This window comes from Cricetulus griseus (genome assembly GCF_003668045.3).
Source record: "Cricetulus griseus strain 17A/GY chromosome 1 unlocalized genomic scaffold, alternate assembly CriGri-PICRH-1.0 chr1_0, whole genome shotgun sequence".
NCBI lineage: Eukaryota > Metazoa > Chordata > Mammalia > Rodentia > Cricetidae > Cricetulus > Cricetulus griseus.
Genome location: NW_023276806.1, coordinates 136,687,209 through 136,706,612, shown reverse-complemented (window position 1 = coordinate 136,706,612; position 19,404 = coordinate 136,687,209). Strand labels below are relative to the sequence as shown.

General features: G+C 43.0%; 1 protein-coding gene across 5 annotated transcripts in view; it reads left to right on the top strand.

The window, feature by feature from the left end:
- Positions 1 to 12,557, top strand: part of Grip1 (glutamate receptor interacting protein 1) — a 347,662-nt gene extending 335,105 nt beyond the window's left edge. For all 5 annotated transcript variants that reach the window (XM_035451192.1, XM_035451190.1, XM_035451191.1 and 2 more), the window contains 2 exons: positions 10,053 to 10,199; positions 12,330 to 12,557. In XM_035451192.1, coding sequence (XP_035307083.1) covers positions 10,053 to 10,199; positions 12,330 to 12,557 — 375 coding nt within the window. The remainder of the gene's footprint in view (positions 1 to 10,052; positions 10,200 to 12,329) is intronic.
- Positions 12,558 to 19,404: the final 6,847 nt, after the last annotated feature.

Here is a 19,404-nt window from a genome sequence, read left to right as displayed (position 1 = left end):
GGGAAAATCATGACAGTGAACTGGACGTGGATATTGTTATAATTTTGAGTTTTAATGGGGCTCTGCTGAAATACAAACCTTATTAAAAAGGAAAACAGTATCACTCATTTATATCAACAGATGGCAATGGATCAGTTGGCACATCTGTGCACCAGTTTGTGAATCAGGAGATGGGGGGTTCATGAAATCATGAACGCAAATGGGTCAACGTGGCCTGATAAATGTTGAGTTGCTTTTCCCCCTATGTTTCAGTCATTTCTCCTAAAGACTGGTTATAAGTACATTTCCCCTGTAGCTTTACTTTCTTCTAAACATATCCCCAACAAAATGAGGTTCTCAAAATCTAAGTGGTGCTCTAAGATTAGAGCCTCCTAGTGTATCTAGTTAAGATGAGGCCTGTGAGCAGATGCTGTGGAGTTCTTGGAGCAACCTATGAGAACATTTCAGGTACCGTTGGGTGAACTCGGTTATTATGCTAGGCCATCAGTTGTGTTTGCTGCTTAGCACACTCCAGTGGGTGAGAAGGAAATGGCCACTAACCAAGAGACTGACCTCAGACTAAAGACTCTTGACTGTGCCTGTGTCTTGTGTGTCTTTGAGCAGTTGATGTCTTGGGAAAGCATACTAACAAGTTGATTGCTTTAGTCAATTTTCATTGCTGTGATGGAGTGTCAGATGGAGACTGGTTGTGGAAAGAAAGATTCAGGTTTTGTTCATGGTTTCAGAGGATGCAGTCCATCCCAGTAGGTGTGGCATGACTGAGACTCTCTTTATATCATGGATCAGAAATCGGAGAACAGTTCAGGAAGCAGTAATAAAATGGTCCTGAAAACCCACTGTCAGCAACCTACTTCCTCCAGTTAGGCACCACTTCCTGAGGGTTCCACAGCCTCCCAAAATATTGCCAGCATCTGGGATCAATCATTCAAATAGTGATTGAAAAGTTTCTGTACCCCAATATTAGGTCTCTCTGCTGATGCAATAGATCAGATCAGGCCGAATTAATAAGTCCAGGTCTAATCTGAGAGAAGCATTCCTGGGTGGCCCCAGGGGATGAAGAGAAACCACCTGGGGATACCTTGGTCTGAGGACTGAGGCTTAAATAGCCTGTAGACATGGTCCCAGGCATCTCTGGGGGAGGGGCTGCCATTTCCAGGGCTTTCTGAAACTGGGCAGGGTTTGGAGTGGAGGGGGTGCCAGGTAAAGCTCAACCCAAACAGTGATGTCATGGGGAACATTATATAGTCAAGCCATAACATTGATAGACTAGAGTTATCTTCCCTGTGATCCCGCCTGCTTGTCACAAGCCTTTGTCAGAGCATACTGGCAGCATGGAGAAGGAGCCACAGAACTAGGAAACCCCCCTACCTCCATAGGGTGAAGATGACCTAGCTAGCTAGTTGGAACAAATGCAGATTTTTAGGCCCTGAAAGGTCATAGTAGAGGGATTTCCCAGAGGCTACAGAGATCATCCTGAACAGGGTAGGTTTAACACCTCTGGGATTTCAGGGCTTTTCCATAAACAATTAGATAGCAAGGGCTCTGACTTAATTGATGGCACAATCCATCCAAGATTCAAAATTTTCCTGAGTGAGATAACCCTGACTCAGAAAGACAAATATAATATATACTCACTCAAAATTGGATATTACACATAAAACAAAGGATAACCAGCCTATAGTGTACAACCCCAGAGAACTTAGACAACAAAGAGGACCCTAAGAGAGACATTCATGGATCACTCTAGGAAGGGGGGAAAAAAGACAAGATCTCCTGAGTGAATTGGGAGCATGGACGGGATTGGGGAAGGTAGAATAAAAAATAAACTACAGAGAATTATATGCATCATAAGAAAAGACTCGAAATTTGAATAAGGTATTGAGAGGTGGTAGAACCATAGAAGGGGAAGCCTAGCTAGAGAAAACAGATGAGACTTGGAAGTCACATCTGATCATAATGTTTCTTTTTCTTTCAAGACATGCTGTCACGTAGCCCAGGGTAGACTCAAACTCATTACGTAGCCTTAAAAAGCTGGTCCTCCTGCTTCTAGCCTACAAATGCTAGGATTACAGGTGTGTGTCACCATTCCTGGTTTTATTTGATGCTAGGGATGGGACTAAGGGCTTCAAGCATGCTAGGCAAGCACTACCAAAGCTAAGTTCCACCTTTGGTCATTAAACTAATCCCAAGAGTTACTAATGGATCACAGTTTGAGAAGTGAAGGACAGTTGTTTGAGTTATAGAGAAGAGATGACCATCACATTGGGGTGCTTATTAAAATAGTCTTTCTGTGTTTTTTGGTGACCTTGGGCCAGGAACACTTACGTTTTTAGCAACACTGTCAGTGGATTCTCTTGAGGACTAAAGATGGGGAATCACCTACAAAAGTTTTGTGAGCTTTAGATAGGTGATTTTTTGTTTTAATGAAATCCCCTACATTTCAGGCCCCGGAGCTTCAGTATTTTATCTTTCAAATGGATTCTGTTTTGTGCTACAGCTTATCACACACACTCTCTCTCTCTGCAGATAAGGAGCGTGTGATCTTAGCTACAGCTCATTGATAACCTTCCTCCTTTCCCTTTGGAATCTTAAACATCCTTTGGTGGCCACTTGATCTATTTCCGAGATGAAACACAACTTCACTTCCATGCACACCTTCAGGCAAAAACTGCTCTTTTGCAGGATGACAATGTGTTCCCCACTTTCGGCCCAGTTGGACTTCAAAAATAATTCATATTGACACTCACTCATTCCCCACCATACATGATTCTCAATAGATGTATATCACTGAACCGTATGTCACTATTTGTATGTATCCTTTTATAGAAGGATTCTAAAATAATTTCCCAGTTGAGTCAGTTCTAGGAAGCCCTGTACCCTCAGCTTTTCTCTCAGCCAGATTCATTGTGTACTGGCAGTCTGTGTTTTTTTAGAGGCACTGATGTGGTGACGTTGTCTTACTCCTTGGACAGAATGCTCTGCTTAATCCCAGCTTCTTTTGGACCCTTCTCTCCCAATTAGAAACAGGCTCCAGGCTTGGCACTTTGAGGAAAAAATAAAAGGAAATACATATCTCATTCTTGCATGTGAAATGCCTATCTCATTCTTGTACGTGAAATACATAACTGTTTCTTGCACATGCCTCTTTTTTGGCTAAATATTTGAAGTCCCCATGAAAGGTCACAGAAGTCTTCCTTCATGCCAGGCACAGACCTCCATACTGCTGGTGCAGTATTGCCTGTCATAGAAATCATGGAATCTAGAAGCAACTTAGTAGGTGTGTGCACTTGTTATCTGTAACTGCTTTGCTGGGCTTCTCTTTCTGCAGAAGTAGAGAGAGTGTGGACCTGGGTTTCCTTACTTCACAAAGAGGGAGAAGGGCCACCTGTTACAGGGGACAGAGAGCTTACAAAGCACATTTTCCCAGGTGCAGTCAGCTGCCCAAACTTGAGCAAATGCCATAAGAATTGGAGCCACCAAGGACAGACAGCAAAGCCGGGAGACTGTTTACTCCAAGAATGCAGGCAGTGAGTGCCTCCTTGTCTGTCACTGTATCAGCCTGGCAGGCAGATACTCCCCTGCCATGACAAGGGTTAGACACTAGTGGGAACAATGTTGACAAAACATTGACTAGGACAACCAGGACTGGAGTTTGGATTGCATGTTTTAGTTAAATAATGTCCCTGGCAATCCTCAAAATGTGCACTTTCCATTGCTTTCCCATGTTTGTGGGTCTGCTCTTTTAAACCTTAGAACAAAATGCTTGTGTACTTACTTTAGTAACGATGACAGCAGATGACAAAGATGGTTTAAAAAGTGGTCAAGAGACATCTGTGTCAATTCTTGGAGCAAGAGTGCTCAGGCAGCATCACTCTGCTCAGGGACTGTCTTTGGCACTCTACCTTTCCCAAAGCATAACACAGAAGTCATTGCACTCTGACAGACAGAGCTCCCTTGGTATTTTATCAGGTTCTGTGAATTGTCCACCTCCACAGTCCAAGGAGGTTGAGTAAAATGGAGCTGATGTCCCCGCATCTCAGATGACCTTCAGCAGTCCTGTGAGACAGGCTTGCTAGACAGTGTGCCTTGTTGCTATTTTCAATGCTCATTATGGCTTCAGTCATGGGTCCGTCTCCCTGATGTCTCTGTGTGCCTCTGTTATGATTGATTTATGGGTTGTAGACTTTTATATCATCTATGGCATGCTCATTTAAAATAGTGGGTTCTCTGAAGGTCATTCGGGGCTGCACTGGTGTCCACATTCTGGAGGAAGAGCCCTCTGTGTCTGGCTCTCCATATTGCTTTAGCATATCTCTTGTCCAGCACTGTTAATGGCCCTTGAAGGCATAACAGTATAGCCAAGGGCTTCGGTTTTTCTCTCTTTAAGATGGGATTTAGTAATCCTTCCTTGTCTGTGGCCCTTTGCAATGTCAGTCTGCAGGAAGCCGTCTTCAGTGAGGATATAAAATCAAGACAATTGGTATTTGCTCAGTACGAGCCTGGTCAGTTCCAACTTCACACACATGCATGTGTGTGTGCGCGCGCACGACAGTCACCTTGGGCTCTAATTCCCACAGGCTTAGTATCAGTAGATGGTGTGGTTCTCATTAGAGCTGATAGTTGGTTCCCGCATCAAGGAGACCCATGCAGATCTACGGGGAGTTAGACATCTGTAACTTGGAGGCAAATTAGAAAGGACCAAGAGTTAGAAACGCCAAGCTAAAGTGACGAGAGATCTAGGTAGCAGAGGTTGAGTGCAAAGTGCTGCTGCCATGAGAAGCATCAGACAGTTCTAAGAAGAGACACTAGGAATAGGTGTCCATGCACACAACCAGCTAATTCAGAAGCAGCTGAGGCGAGTAGAAAGTCCAGCGACATGACAAGCCATTACTAGGGGACCATCAGTTCCCATGACTGGGTTGAACTCACTGTTTCTCTGTGAACTAAATGCATTAGGAAGATGCTCTGTGATGAACCAGAAACTCAGCTGTTAATACTCAACAGTTCTTCAGAAGGGTCACCCTCCCCTCATTGGAATGAAATTCTCCAGGTCCAAGGCAGCCAACACATAGAGCCAGCATCCTGGATCCTGATCTCACAGCCCAGCCCTCGATGCCACCTGATGCCAAAGAGCAGGAGGAGGCAATATCAGAAGCAGCTGGGCTTTTCCTTCCCCACCAAGGGTACTCCCTTGGTGGAAGCAGCAGATGCTTTTCTAACCCAATGTGTTTTGAAAGCCACTGGCTTCTAGTGACATAAACAAGATACACTTCATCTTGGACTAGAGAGTTGGTTGAGAAGATGGAGTCATATTTTATTTTTCTCCAAGATCTGTAGGGAACATAGGACCATCTTCAAACCTGACATTTCTTGAAAACATGGCTGCCCAGTAGTGTCTGACAGGGGTAATCCCAAGCATCTACTGGCTTCCAAGGAAGTCAGCATCATCTTTGAGAACTAGGTGTTGCTTTGACTGGCACCAAAGACTGAGCTATAAGAAGGCTGTCAGGTCTTAGGAGCTGATTCCAGTGTCGCTGTCACTTACTGTGACTTGCTCAAGATGCTGCACTCAGTTGCCCTTGAAAGGGGATGAATTGGCTCTGGATAAAGTGTCAGGCGATGGCTTTCCAATCTCTCTACCTGAGGACACGGCTCAGACAAGCAGGTCAACTTGCTTGAAAACATAAAACAAGGCTGAACTTGAATCTCAGTAGCCTCCCAGGCCCTGGGAATAGCTCCCGCTGAGGCTTTAGACTTTGAAGCAACTGTGTCAAGAGTGGAGACACAGAATTAGTCTGAAATCCATTGAACTGTACCCTTGCTCACAGTGTTTTTTTAAGAGGTGGCTTGGTTCTTTGGGAACAGAAAAACATATCAACTGTGTTAATGCCTCAGTTTCCCCAGAGGCCTCTCATGAATAGAGATTCTAAAAAATAAACTGTGCTCCCATGGGCCACAATAGATGCAAAACCTGCTTTGATATGGCCATCTTCATGGAGCAGGATTTTGTGTGATCTTCCTGGGAAACCACAAGAGGGCACAAATGAGAACTGCAGGGAACGCATGATGCAGCTGAAAATGAATGAAGGCTGTCTAGCCAGCAAGAAGATTCTATATCCAAACAGAAATCATGACTTGGTAGAAGACACCCAGAAAATGAGGTCAGATACTCCAGTATTGCATCCTAGCTAGCACGTTTGCATAAGATCAAACAAATCACTCTGTCAACTTCTTCATGGCTCTGTGACCTTATTAGAAGAAAGGATGGTTTTCTTGTATAGAGTTATAGGAAGTTCAAAGGGAATCAAAGTAAGAAAGTGCCTGGATAAGCCTTTGTCTGTGGGTAGAAGAGATGTGGGTAAAAACCTCAGAATCTCAGAAATGTTGGGGGCCCAGAAACAAATCAAGAGTCCCCATTAGCAATCTCCAGGCAAGCAGAGCTGCACAGCGGGAGCCAGCCTGTGTTTCCCACCAGTAGTTATTAATTTCTGGGGTCTTTTGTGTGATTCTAAAAACTTCATTACTTTACTATGCCTAAGAAATTTCTAAGGATGGATAGAACTGACCAATAATATTCAGTATCTTCTAGCCTTGGGATATCTTCCCAAGGAAACTTTGATTTCTACTTTAGAACAGTTAGGAGCCCCTTATCCTGAACAGTGTGCCATCCACGTGTATCTTGTGTGAGGCTCAGGAAAGTAAAAGATCTTGGCCAATAACCCGGGCTCAGAATCTCACAAGCTAATCTGCTAGCCCACTGTGTTGGCATTCATCTTCAGCGTTCTGGCTAAGGTGTTGATGTTGACAGTTTAGATGCCACTCATTGTAGAGCTCAGTCTTAGTAATGCCATGGCTATACACTGTCACCAGTGAGCATCTTCCTGTCCAGCCACGCTGGCACTGGGCAGTTTCTAACTGCAGAGAGCCTCGGAGGATGGGTGCTTTGAACCCAGAATTCAATCTCTATTTGTATTCACGTACCTCCTCTGCACTAGACTGTAAAAGTATAGCACAGCCTGGTGAGCTAGCTAGTACATGAAATGTCAGAAAGAGCCCTTTCTTTCTATTGAGCCCAACACACTACCATGTGGCAGGCGCTTGGTTAGAGTGTTGAGATAGATCAGTGAACAAGAAGACCGCTGCCTTTCTCAAAAAGCTGCAACAGGAGTTACTCACCACGTAGCCAAGCCCAGGCCACTAACAAAACTGAGACTTTCTCATGGTGAGATTGACTGGCTGAAGGCAAGCTCTCGGTCAATCCACATAATGCTCTCCACATCACTAGATGGGGTGTGAATTTTACTAGGGTGCACACACATGCGCACACACACATATACACACATACACATATACACACACATACTCTTACATACATATACACATATAAAAACATACACAGACTCATGCACATGCACAAATATGCACATTCACACGCACATATAAAAACACACATACAGACTCATACATACACACATACATAAAAACACACATACACAGACTCACATACATACATACACACATATAAACACAAACATAGACTCACATACATACACACACTCACACACATACACACATATGTAAAAACATAACACATACACACACATATAAGAACACACAGACACACACACACACACACACACACACACACACACACACACACACACACACCTTATTCAATTCCAAGCCTTTCTTTGGGGTGTGCCTTGGGGAAAGAGACTAGAAAGGACAGGATATTTATATATTTACCATAATTCCGGGCCCCCAGATGCCATCAATTACAAAACACTGTCGGATTTAAGGCATTTAAAAATGTGAACAAATACAAATGCCTTCACTGTAGCATCATAATAAGCATTCTGGCCTCTGGTGGAGTATGCTAGTTAACCACTGGGTGTCTAGATCCTGACAGACTTGGCCCTGTGGTCTTGGGCAGATTGCTTAACCCTCTATAAAACTGAATTTCATCACCTCTAACATGACTATAACCACAGAGCTGGCTGGTAAATAGTATTGACCCAGGAAGTTTGATTTTTTTTCAACTTTCTATCCAGTGAAATAAAAATACCAAAACTGACCACTTTTGTATTTCCTTCAGCAGTCCATACCTCTCCTCAGCCTAATAACCAGATGTAAAAATCTAAACCTGTTATAAAAGGTCGAGCTGTCATGTTTGCCTTGTATAGCTCTGAGGGGTTTGTGTTTCTACTATATGACAGGAACATATGTGCACGTGTGTGTGTGTGTGTGTGTGTGTGTGTGTGTGTGTGTGTGTGTTGTTGTTGTTGTTGTTGTTGTTGTTGTTGTAATTTAAGAAGAGCAGCTGGAGAAAGAAAGATGCCATGAGACAAGGTTCAAGCAGAGGGTTTTTTCTTTTTTTTAATTAGGGAAAGGGATCATTAAAATGGCAAAGGGGAGTGGGAGACTGGCCTCTGGAAACAGGAGCAGCAGGAGGGAGAGAGAGAGGAAGGGAGACAGGAAGGAGGAGAAGAGAGAAAGAGCAGAACAGAGACAGGGAAAGAAAGGAAAAGAGAGAGAAGGATGGAAGGTGGGCAGGGCCCTTTTAAAAGAGAACATAGTGAATGTGCACAGGTGGTATTCTTAGTGGTTGCAGCTGAGGGCATATCCTGTCAGAACCCCAAGGACAGGCCAGTACAGATGTCTGAATACTAACGTGTGATGATTAGTTTGTGAAGTAAGCCCAAACCCTTGTTGAAATATGGTCAGATTTTGGAGGGCACCCATTAAACCTTAATAAAGCATAATCCACACCATAGCATGCATGAATGTTACGTGCCAAATGGAGAAACTCAGTGTGTGTTTGGCTATCATTGCTGTCATTCACTCCTCTTCCAGCATTCAGCCCAATCATTAGAACATGGTCCAGGCTTGGAGAAATGTTTGGTCAGTGTGCACATGGCTTACTCTTTTCACCACAGACTGCCTCTTGCAGGTGACCAGATGGAGATGTGAGACTGGGGGAAGCTGTTAGGAGCTGCCCTTGGGTGCGTGTGTGGTGTCAGCTGTAGTGTGGGAGGTTAGACCCCTTGAGCTCCTAAAAACCCTGAGCAAGTAAATAGAAATAGTCAGACCACGTCATCCTGTAACATTTGTTATAGAAATTCTTGGAGGTGTTTTAGAAGGTGCTTTGTTGATGAGGCTGTTTGGGGTATCTCAGCAAATAAAATAGTCATGGCACTGGTTCAGAGGGAGACAGGGTGTGGAATACAGTACTTAGCAGAGCACCAGGCTAGTGGGAGACAGAAAACGTTTATCATTCAATATTACTCACCCCTTGCTTCTCCCCAACCTGCGGGCTACTTCAGGAAGACATTAGACATCAACCTGCCCCTCTGTTTCCTATACCTAATGACTGCAATTTGAAAGGAGGAGGCTGTGACTCTGGAGAGATAGATCAGTAGATAAGTGGGTAAGAGTAGTACTTGCTATACAAGCCCAAGGACCTGAGTTTGGATCCCTAGTCCCTAAGTAAAAGCTAGATGTGGCAGTACATTCTTATAACCCCAGCACTGGGTAGGGGACAGAAAAGGATGGGGGCTGACTTGGAGACAGGAGAATTGATAGGACTTAATGACTAGCCAGCCTCATTGAAAAATGGCAAATTCCAAGTTCAGTTTGAGAGCCTGTCTCAGGAGAATACAACAGAAAGTGATAGATCAGGTTATCAAGATACCTGACATTGTCCTCTGGGCTACACACATGTGTGCAAACCACACACAGAGAGAGGGGGTAGAGAGAAAGGAGAGAGAGAATACACATGCACACACATTTTTTTTAAAGTAAGAGGTACAATAACAATAAAAAGGAAAGCTATGACTCATTTCTCCTCCTTTGACAGCTCAGGTTGAGACTGCAGATTGCATGGATGTCTCAGGGTAGGAGCAAAGCAGCAACAGTGGGTGCCAATGGCTGCCTTACCCTGATATTAGAGTCCATTGTGTGACTGAAATTAATTTGTGAGGCTTCTTCATCCAAGAGACTTCAGCAGCAAACATCTCCCATTCCACTAACCTTCCCATTTTCACCCTTTCCAGGTGACTTTATACAAGGACTCTGGCATGGAGGACTTTGGGTTCAGTGTGGCAGATGGCCTGCTGGAGAAAGGAGTATATGTCAAAAATATCCGCCCAGCTGGGCCAGGTGATCTTGGTGGCTTGAAACCCTATGACAGGCTCTTGCAGGTAAGCCCTCAGAGGGAGTCCTGAATCCTTGCCTCTGACCTACTAGCAGCAATGTCCTCCAAATTTTCCTTCATACCTGGACCCTTTGTTTTTGCCCTTCCATTCTTATCAAACTATGGCACTAGCAGCAGTCAACATCTGGATAGAGAATTCTAGTTCAGCTTCTTGAGTTTTCTGACACTGGGCTACCCTTCCCATTTGAATGTTCATTCCTCAAACATCAGCCTAGATAATGGCCCTCGAGCTCATTGACCAGCCAGTCTAACCAAACCACTCAGGTCCAGAGTCAATAGGAGACCCTGTCTCAAAGAAAGGTGGAGAGCAATCCAGAAAGACACCTGATGTCTGTTACTGACCTCCACACTCATGCTCACACACATGCACATGTACCTGCAAACAAATGCACATTCACATGAACATATGCCTACAACACACACATGCAAAGCAATACAGTATTATCATGAATGAACAGGGACACAGTGGGGAACCAGGTGCTCACACGGAGACTAGGGAGGTGTGGGTAAGCTACCTGATTTGGATCTATCCAGTCATTCATAACATTAGCACACCCCCGATGGGACATAGTTCATAAGATTGATCTGTTGCTTAGAAATGGTGTTCTGTCCAGGGCTAAAGATTTCTGGAAGGAGGTGGTTAGATGAAGTTACCGGTGGTGAGCATCTAGCCAGAAGGGGAAGAGAACCATGGAAGGAATTCTGACAGCACCCTGAAGCATGGAAGGACTAATGAAAAATGTAGAGGACCAAAGCAGAGTAAAGCAGAGTGCATCGTGAGAAACAAAGGGCCCTGTTTAACTGGGCATCTGGTACTAGAGCAGCCACAAAGTCTGGCTTAATGCGCTGTGACAGAGATTTGCGTCTTTGAAATGGGCATGGTTTAGAGACAAATTCTCCAAGTTGTCTCAATAACTGGGAGGCCCTTATGTGGAACACACATTTATAGAAGAGGCCTAGTGGCTCTTGTCCAACCCATGACCAATTTATGCTGCATATGATCATGGCTCTCAGAGTTCACTCCTCAGTTCCCCCTGCACCTTGGGAGGAAGCTGGGCCTGGGGGCAGTCCCTGTGTCTTCAGAGAGTGCAAATGTAATACACTTCTGTAATAGTTCGGTGTTGCTCAATAATGGATCCTGGGCAGGGAAAGCACAGTGAGCCAGCAGGGCAGTCCTCTGTCCCCGAGTCACACAGACAATAATGAAGAGTAAAGAAGAGAGAGCTGGTGGCAACTAGCAGTTTATACTTGGAGACTTGAAGTTCAAGGGCAGATATCTGAGTGGTCCATTGAAGGAACAGTGCAAGCAGGAAGCAGCCGGAGAAGAGGCAAAGATGCCCCCAAGTGTGTATCTCTACCCAGCAGCTTGAGACATGGAAGAGGTGTTCCTCTCCAGCTAGGCAGCAACCTTTGCCATCATTCATTACAACAGAGGAGAGCTAAGGGACAGGAGAGTGTCTACAGTAGGGAACTGTCAATAACCAGTTCCCAGAGTTTAAAACTGGGTCCATTGAAGTGCCCAGCACTTGTCTTCAGAAAGTATGGGAGAGAATGGGAAGCCAGTACTGGGAACTGAATTGAATGCAGATGATTTTAACAAGTATTTTGTTGGGTGAGTGTTTATCTAGCATGTTTGACACTGGAGGTTTGGTAGCAAGATCCACAAAAAAAGAAAAAAAAAAGTGTTCAAAGAGATTTAAAGAGGAGTGCATAGAGCATGTCTAAGTTGAGTAGGAGATGGGTTTGTTCTTAATTGAGGGAACTAAGCATCATGGAAGCCAGACTGCCCCGAAGTACATCCTTGGGGAGTCCTTACCCACTGCCAGTCTAAAGTAAATCAACTCACCCCTCTAAGCTTTGGTTTCTTCAGCTGCAGACCAGGGTAGCATTCAGCACCAGGAGACTCTGGGAGGAGTGGTTTTAGTGTGGGGACAGGAGGGCAGTGTCTTGCTCTTCAGTTCCCAACAGACAGTTGCAAAAGATAAATAGTGAAGCAAACACCTTGTCACTGTGTAGTCAATACCCACGGTCTACCTTCAAGATTAAGCAATTTGCCTCTGGGTTTGGGATCAGTGGCTACAACAGTCATTGAAAGTGGCTCTTCTTGGCCTGGCAGGTTAACCACGTCCGGACGAGAGACTTTGACTGCTGCCTGGTTGTACCGCTCATAGCTGAATCTGGCAACAAGCTGGACCTGGTCATTAGCAGAAACCCACTGGCCTCCCAGAAGTCAATAGAACAGCAGGCTCTGCCAGGAGACTGGAGTGAACAGAACAGTGCTTTCTTCCAACAGTCCAGCCACGGTGGTAATCTAGAGACACGAGAACCCACTAACACATTATAGCAGCATTTTTATAAAGCAGGACAAAAGACAATATCTACATGGTGCTAAAAAATCCCTTTAAGGTTTCTGTGACAGCCGAAGCACAGAGAATCACGTGGCATTAACTGCAAGCACAGGGGTCTTTTAAATCTTCCTCATGGCTCATGTTCACTCCCTTCCCAACTTGAAGAGGTTTCTTTTACAATGACTGCTACAATAACTGGCAGGTCATTCTCTGCCAGGCCCAGTGGTAGAGTATAAAAAGGAAAGCAGCCCACCCCTTCCCACAACTTAAGATCAGAGGAAATTTTTTACAGTTCATCTTACTGTCACTTTTTACAAAGAGAAACATCCGTTTGACAATATTCTCTATGGTAATTTCCTTGACGAAGTAAGTTTCTTATGATAAAGTCATTAACCTAAGAACAGAAACAACATGGATTTACACAAAGCTGGCTCTGTAGGGGAGCTAGGATGGGTCAACTGCTAGGCCTGCCACAGTGGGAGGGGCACGGGTGTAGCACTAGGTTTTCTTAAACTGTTTCAGCAACAATGCACGTAGGAGATCATAATAGGTGGTGGTAAATGTTTTGCCCAAATATAGGAATGATTTTAACTAAGATGTATGCTATTCCCTATGCAACAGATGATCAAACAGGATATGTCTTGTGACCTGTTTTTTTTTTTTTTTCCCCTTTTAAGGACACATTTTTTTTTAAATAGCTGAAAATCTCTGATAATTAGAATGTGTAGTAACACTGAGAATTAGTGATATGATCCTATTTTTAAAATCCAAGACTAAAGAATTTAAGAATGAATGAAGAGTTTAATGACATGAGATTTCACTTAATGGATAGGCAAATAGGACTCATCTAGCTCAGATGTTTGCAGATCGGCACACTGAGGGGCACACAGCACATGTAGGTAATGACACGGGCTACCTTTTGTTCTGAGCCATGCCACTTGCTGACCTTGTAAATACATTTCCACAAAACTCATTGCCAATCACCATCCCCCAAAGCAATAAAATAACTGTGACGGTTGCTTTAATGTTTGTTGGCAACTGTTTTCATTTGTTCAGATATTTTGAATAGCTATACTAATAACTGTTATTTGGTAAATATTTAAAAAATATATAGATCTGTATATTGATGGTAGAATGTCAAAACAATTATTTTCCAAACATGTTCATTTTGGTCACTAACACACCCGCACAGGCAAAGCATCCAAACACTGTGTCCTTTGTTTAAGGGAAATTATTCATCCTTCTCTGTGCAAGGAAGTAATATATGATTTCAAACACATTTCAGAACTGCCAGGGCAAGGAAGTATAGAACAGAATCCTGTTAAGAAAAAAGATAAATAAAAAGATCATGAGTCATTTAAATATATGTATTTTTGTTTGTAACAAACAAGTATTAAACTGTAAAGTATTTTTGTACAAATTTAATACTTTAATAGCATGGTATTTATCGTCTATGTATGGTTTTGGGGAATTCAAAATTGTTGCAAATATTTGTATGAAAAAAATCCTCTACCAAATGGAATAAACAGTGATTTTAAAAAGCCAAAATAAAAAAAAAAAAATGACGTGCATGTTTGGTGCATTGACTGTGATTCAGTGTCCCAGCCTGAGTGTCCCCACGATGGATGAAAACCACAATGGATGAATGGAGCTGTGAAGTCAGATCTGGGTTTGGATGCCAACTCTAGTACTCATAAAGTGGTGTGCAATTTACCTGCTGGCAGCTGGCTTCCCCACCTGTGATACTGAAGGTCATGTCACCAAAGAGCCTACAGAATATGCTTTTAAATATGCAAGAAAGGGCCAAGAACACCTATACCCAGCGACATCTTCAAAACCAATTCCTCCTTCACTTTAAGGGAACCATGATAGTTCCTAATTCATGGGTGCAACACCAAGTGCATTCCTGGAGGCACAATTACCTTCGTTATTAAAATATAAGCTTTAGCTGTGATATCTTTTAAGGACTACATGAGTAATCTCATGACTCTGTCAATTCACATTCATTTTTACATATTTCATTCAGTGTGCACAGGGCCACATTATACACACCTGGCAGTCACATGATCCCAACTAAAGCTCCATTTTCTTTTGTAGAACCCAAACAACTGTGCATATTTTGACCGTGCTGTTTATAGCACATCGTAAGCTCTGTACAGCAACTGAGGTGAGGAAGTGTGGTTAGAGCCAACCCTGTCAAGTAAAACAAGTGAGAAATGATCTCATATGAGAGACTGAGATTAAGTAGAACCCAAACTAAAATGAATCAATAGAAAAATAGCTGTCATTTAAAAAAAATAAAAATAGAGTCCAAAAATCTTGGGTAGTAGTTTTCAAATACAGTGACCAGCTTGAGTGTCATACACTGATTATGACCATCCAGGGAGGACAGCATGTAAAGCATGTGCCACTTTGGCTACTGGTGGCATCTAGCCAGGTCACCCATGTTAGACAACCCTTCAGACTTTTTTTTTTTCTGAGACAGTGTTTCTCTGTATTGTTTTGGAGGCTGTCCTGGCACTCGCTCTGGAGACCAGGCTGGCCTTGAACTCACAGAGATCCGCCTGCCTTTGCCTCCCGAGTGCTGGGATTAAAGGCGTGAGCTACTAACACCCGGCTCCCTTCAGTCTTAATATGCTGTGAAGAAACACCAATGTTTCACATCCCAAATTTAGGTTCCTAGACATGCTGTCTTCCAAAGACAGCTGCAAGAATATGGAATTAGGTCAATTATTTGTATTTGGCCCCACAGTACAATCATCATATAAAAGCTAGTCCCTGCCAGGTGTGGAGGAATAGGCTCGTAGGCCCAGAACTCTGGGTCACAGAGATCTCTGTGATCTACAGCGGGACTTCCAGGCCAGCCAGAAGCTATGTTGAAACCCAGTTACATATAATTTGTTTCATTGTGTCCTAAGGAAAACAGGCTAATTGAATATTGTCTTGATGACATTAAAGCTGTGAGACCTATACTCTTGAATACAGCTATAGCTGAAGATTGTTTCTATCTACTAGTTTGGTAGTTACCATTCCCTCCTCTGTTCCCACCAACCCCTGTGCTCCAGAAAATGTTCATCACCAGGAACCATCCTTTCCACATAACTAGATAGATAGCCAGGCACAGGCTTCACCAACCCCCACAGCCATGCCAATTATTTATTCCTAAACTGTTCCTAAATAATGAGCTGGGCAATCTGATAGAATATCAAACTCTCTTTCCCAAGACCCCTGAACGCTGACTAACCCTCATGTCAGCCAGAATACAGCCCTCCTTAATGGCCTTTCCTAGGATAAATGAGAATAAGAGCAAAAATCAATAAACTCTCTATGATAAAAGTGATAGAGAGCCATCTGTGGAACTTTATAAATATCATGACAGGAGCTGGAGAGATGGTTCAGCAGTGAAGAGCACATACTGCACTTGAAAAGGTTCCTAGCACCCAGGCCAGGCAGCTCACAACTATCGTAGGGGATCGTAGGAGGCCTCTGGCCTACACTCACACACATATTCCCACACATAGACACATGAATACACACATGCATGCGATTGAATATAATAAAAATAAATCTTTACAAATATCAACATTTCATAAACTACTAGCTGGACTGACCAGAGGGAGAAGAGGCTCTCTGGTTATTGAGATCAGGAGTGAAAGCCGAGCCCTGACACCAGCCTTACAGAAACAGTAGGCTATAGAGGACTGTCTTGATCACCGGTTAAGTGGCAGATGACTCAGACAAACTCAAGATTCGAACTCTTGAAACTGAGCCTCCAAAACACAAACAGACCTGGATATGAAGCAGAAAGTCTGGAATAGAAATCCAGACCTACAGTTACAAGGGGGTGAAATCACGAGTTTTGAAACTTTCTACTAAGAAAAGCTCAAATGCCAATAGTTTTACTTATGAATCCCCCCAAACATTTCAAGAAAAATAAGCACCAATTCTTCACCAACTAGAAGAGTGTGGAATATTCCTCAACTTGTTCTACATGGCCAGTATACCCTGGTGTTAAAATCAGACAAAGGAAATCATGGACTCATGTCTCCTATGATTAAAGGTAACAAAATCCCCAGCAGGACACTGCTAACTGAACCAGCAGTACGTTTTCTCTTTTCTTGCATCCTGGAGATAGTCTCTTTGGCTTAACTTCCAAAAAACAAAATCAGTACTTTATACCATAGCCGTGCAACAAAGACTAAAAATTATATTGTCACCACAATAGGAACAGAAAAAAAAAAAAAAAAGGTAAAAACATACAATGAACTAGCAACAAAGAGAAATCCTGGCTTTAAAGAGCATGAGGAAAAAAAAAAAAAAAGATTAATTCTTCCTCCAATGCTATTTGGATGCTGAATACTCTCCCTCACCCAAGGCCTGTGTGTTTAAGTCTTGGTTCTCCAGGGTGGTCCTACTGGGAAGTGCTATGGACCTTTAGGATGTCAGGCTTTGGGGGGTGTCTTTCAGTGACTAATTGTGGGGCTCTGTCCTACCTAGTTGCTCCCCTTGATTCCTGGTTCATTAGGAGAGCAGTTTGCACTTCGACACAGGTCCGCCATGATGGATTATAGTCACCGTCACTGGAGTTACAGAGACATCAGAACTGGGAGTCAAAATGAACTTTGTCTTCATAAAGTAATGGCTTCTTGGTTCATTACAGTGACAGCCAACCAATATGCCTTAATGTCAGGAACACAGCAAGGGTGCACATTCTTGCCATCTCTACAACAGTGTACTCAGAGTGTCTAATCAGGGTGCTAACACAAGATATCAACATAAAATGCATCCAGATTGGAAAGAAAGAATTAAAATTGCATCTGCTTGTAGATGATATGGTCTTATACAGAAAATCGAGAGGAATCCAACAACAATCTATTGAAATCAACCAGTTTGGCAAGACCAGTATATAAAAACCATTTGCTTCTGTAGAGTAACAAGGAACCAACCAAAATTTAAGACAAGGGCTGAGGAGACAACACAGTGAAATGCTTGTCATGCAAACATGACGCCCCCTGGGGTTTTATTCTAAAGCCCAGCTAGAATCAAGTGTTTGTCATCTCACTGCTGGAGAGTCTGAGACACTCCAATCCTGGGGCTCACTGGACAGCCAGAAAAAAACAGTGATCTTCAGCTAACAAATAAATCTTTTCTCAAAAACAAGGTGGATGCCCCCCAACCCCCCGAGGGATACCTGAGGCTGATGTCTGGCCTCCTCCTTGTGCACATGTGCAAGCACACCTGCACACAGACAAAAACATACAAAGAAACGATTTCAATTTAATAATATAAAAAAGAATATAGTTTTAAAAGTAAACTTAGCTAAATATAGAAATAGAAGATGTAAACTCTAAATCTACAAAGAGGGCACTGACATAAATGGAAGGCTGTCCTTGTAGATCCTAGGAGTCAGTTAAAATGAGGTCAATCTGCAGCCCTAGAAATGTTCTGAAGTCAAATCCCCTCCAGATTTCTGTCTAGCTTCTTCACAAAAACTGGAAGCTAAAATTCATATGGAAATGCAGAGAATTCAGGCCACACCAAGTCACAATGGCTAACCGCCTTTAATCCCAGTATTTTCAAGGCAGAAGCAGGAGGACCTCTCTGATTTGGAGGCCAGCCTAGTCTATATAGCAAGTTCCAAGCCAACCAGGGCTACTGAGTAAAGAAAACAACAACAAAACCCCAAGGGACCCTAACAACTAAAACAATCTTGAAAAAGAACAGCAAGGTAGAGGGCTTGTGTTTGGTTTCAAATCTTACAGTACTATAGACTGAAGTCATGAAGACAGCATATGGTACTGGCACACAAATTAACATACAGACCTGTGGGATATGACTGAGAAGCCATAAACTCTCACACAGGTGACTGAGTTTTGATATGGATACAGAGACAACTCAATGGGGGAAACAACAATCTCTTCAGGAAACAGAGTGCAGACAATGGATAAGAGTGAAACAGGACCCCTTCCTCACACCTTATGCAAAGGCTGACTGAAAGTCAATCTAACATCTACAGAGGAGTTCAAAACCTGCTATATCCTTAGAAGAAAAATGTAGAAATAAATCTTCATGGCTTCGCACAAGCCATGGTTTGTTGGCTGTAACATCAAAATAAAAAGATCACAAGCAGTAATAGCCTAAATGGACATCACTGGAATTAAACATATGCCCTTCAACATAAAACTTCACAGAATGAGAGAAAAAAAATGTGGATCATATATATGTATGTATATGTACATATGTATTTATACATATATATGACTTATATGTAGTATAAGGAACTCTAAGATTGTGATACTAACCTAATGTAAAAGTCAAAAGATAGGAATAGATTGTTCTCCAAAGATAAATAAAAGACCAGTGAATACATGAAAGCTGTTCCTTGTCTCTAGCCATAAGAAAAACACAAATCAAAATCAGAATGGAGTGAATACCTTGTACTCCTCCTATGATTGCAATACAGTTAAAAAAATAATGGTAGAGGGCTGGGGAGATGACTCAGAATAAGATGACTTGCTGCACAAGTTGGAGGACCTGAGTTCGAATCCCAGAACCCATGTAAAAAGCCAGATGTGGTCATGCATACCTGTAACCATAGTGCTAAGGAAACAGAACAGAAGAATGACCCGAAGGTTCAGACCACTAACCTAGTTCCTGGTGTACTGACAGACCCATGTAAAGGGATTAAGGCAGTGATGGAGCAGAACACTCAACACCCTCCTCTGTTCAAAGAGGTGCATGCACCCTCCCCCATGCACATACACAGGTACACACAGACCATACATATACACCATACACTCTCATGCACCCTCACACACACATTCACGCATACAATATTGAAGA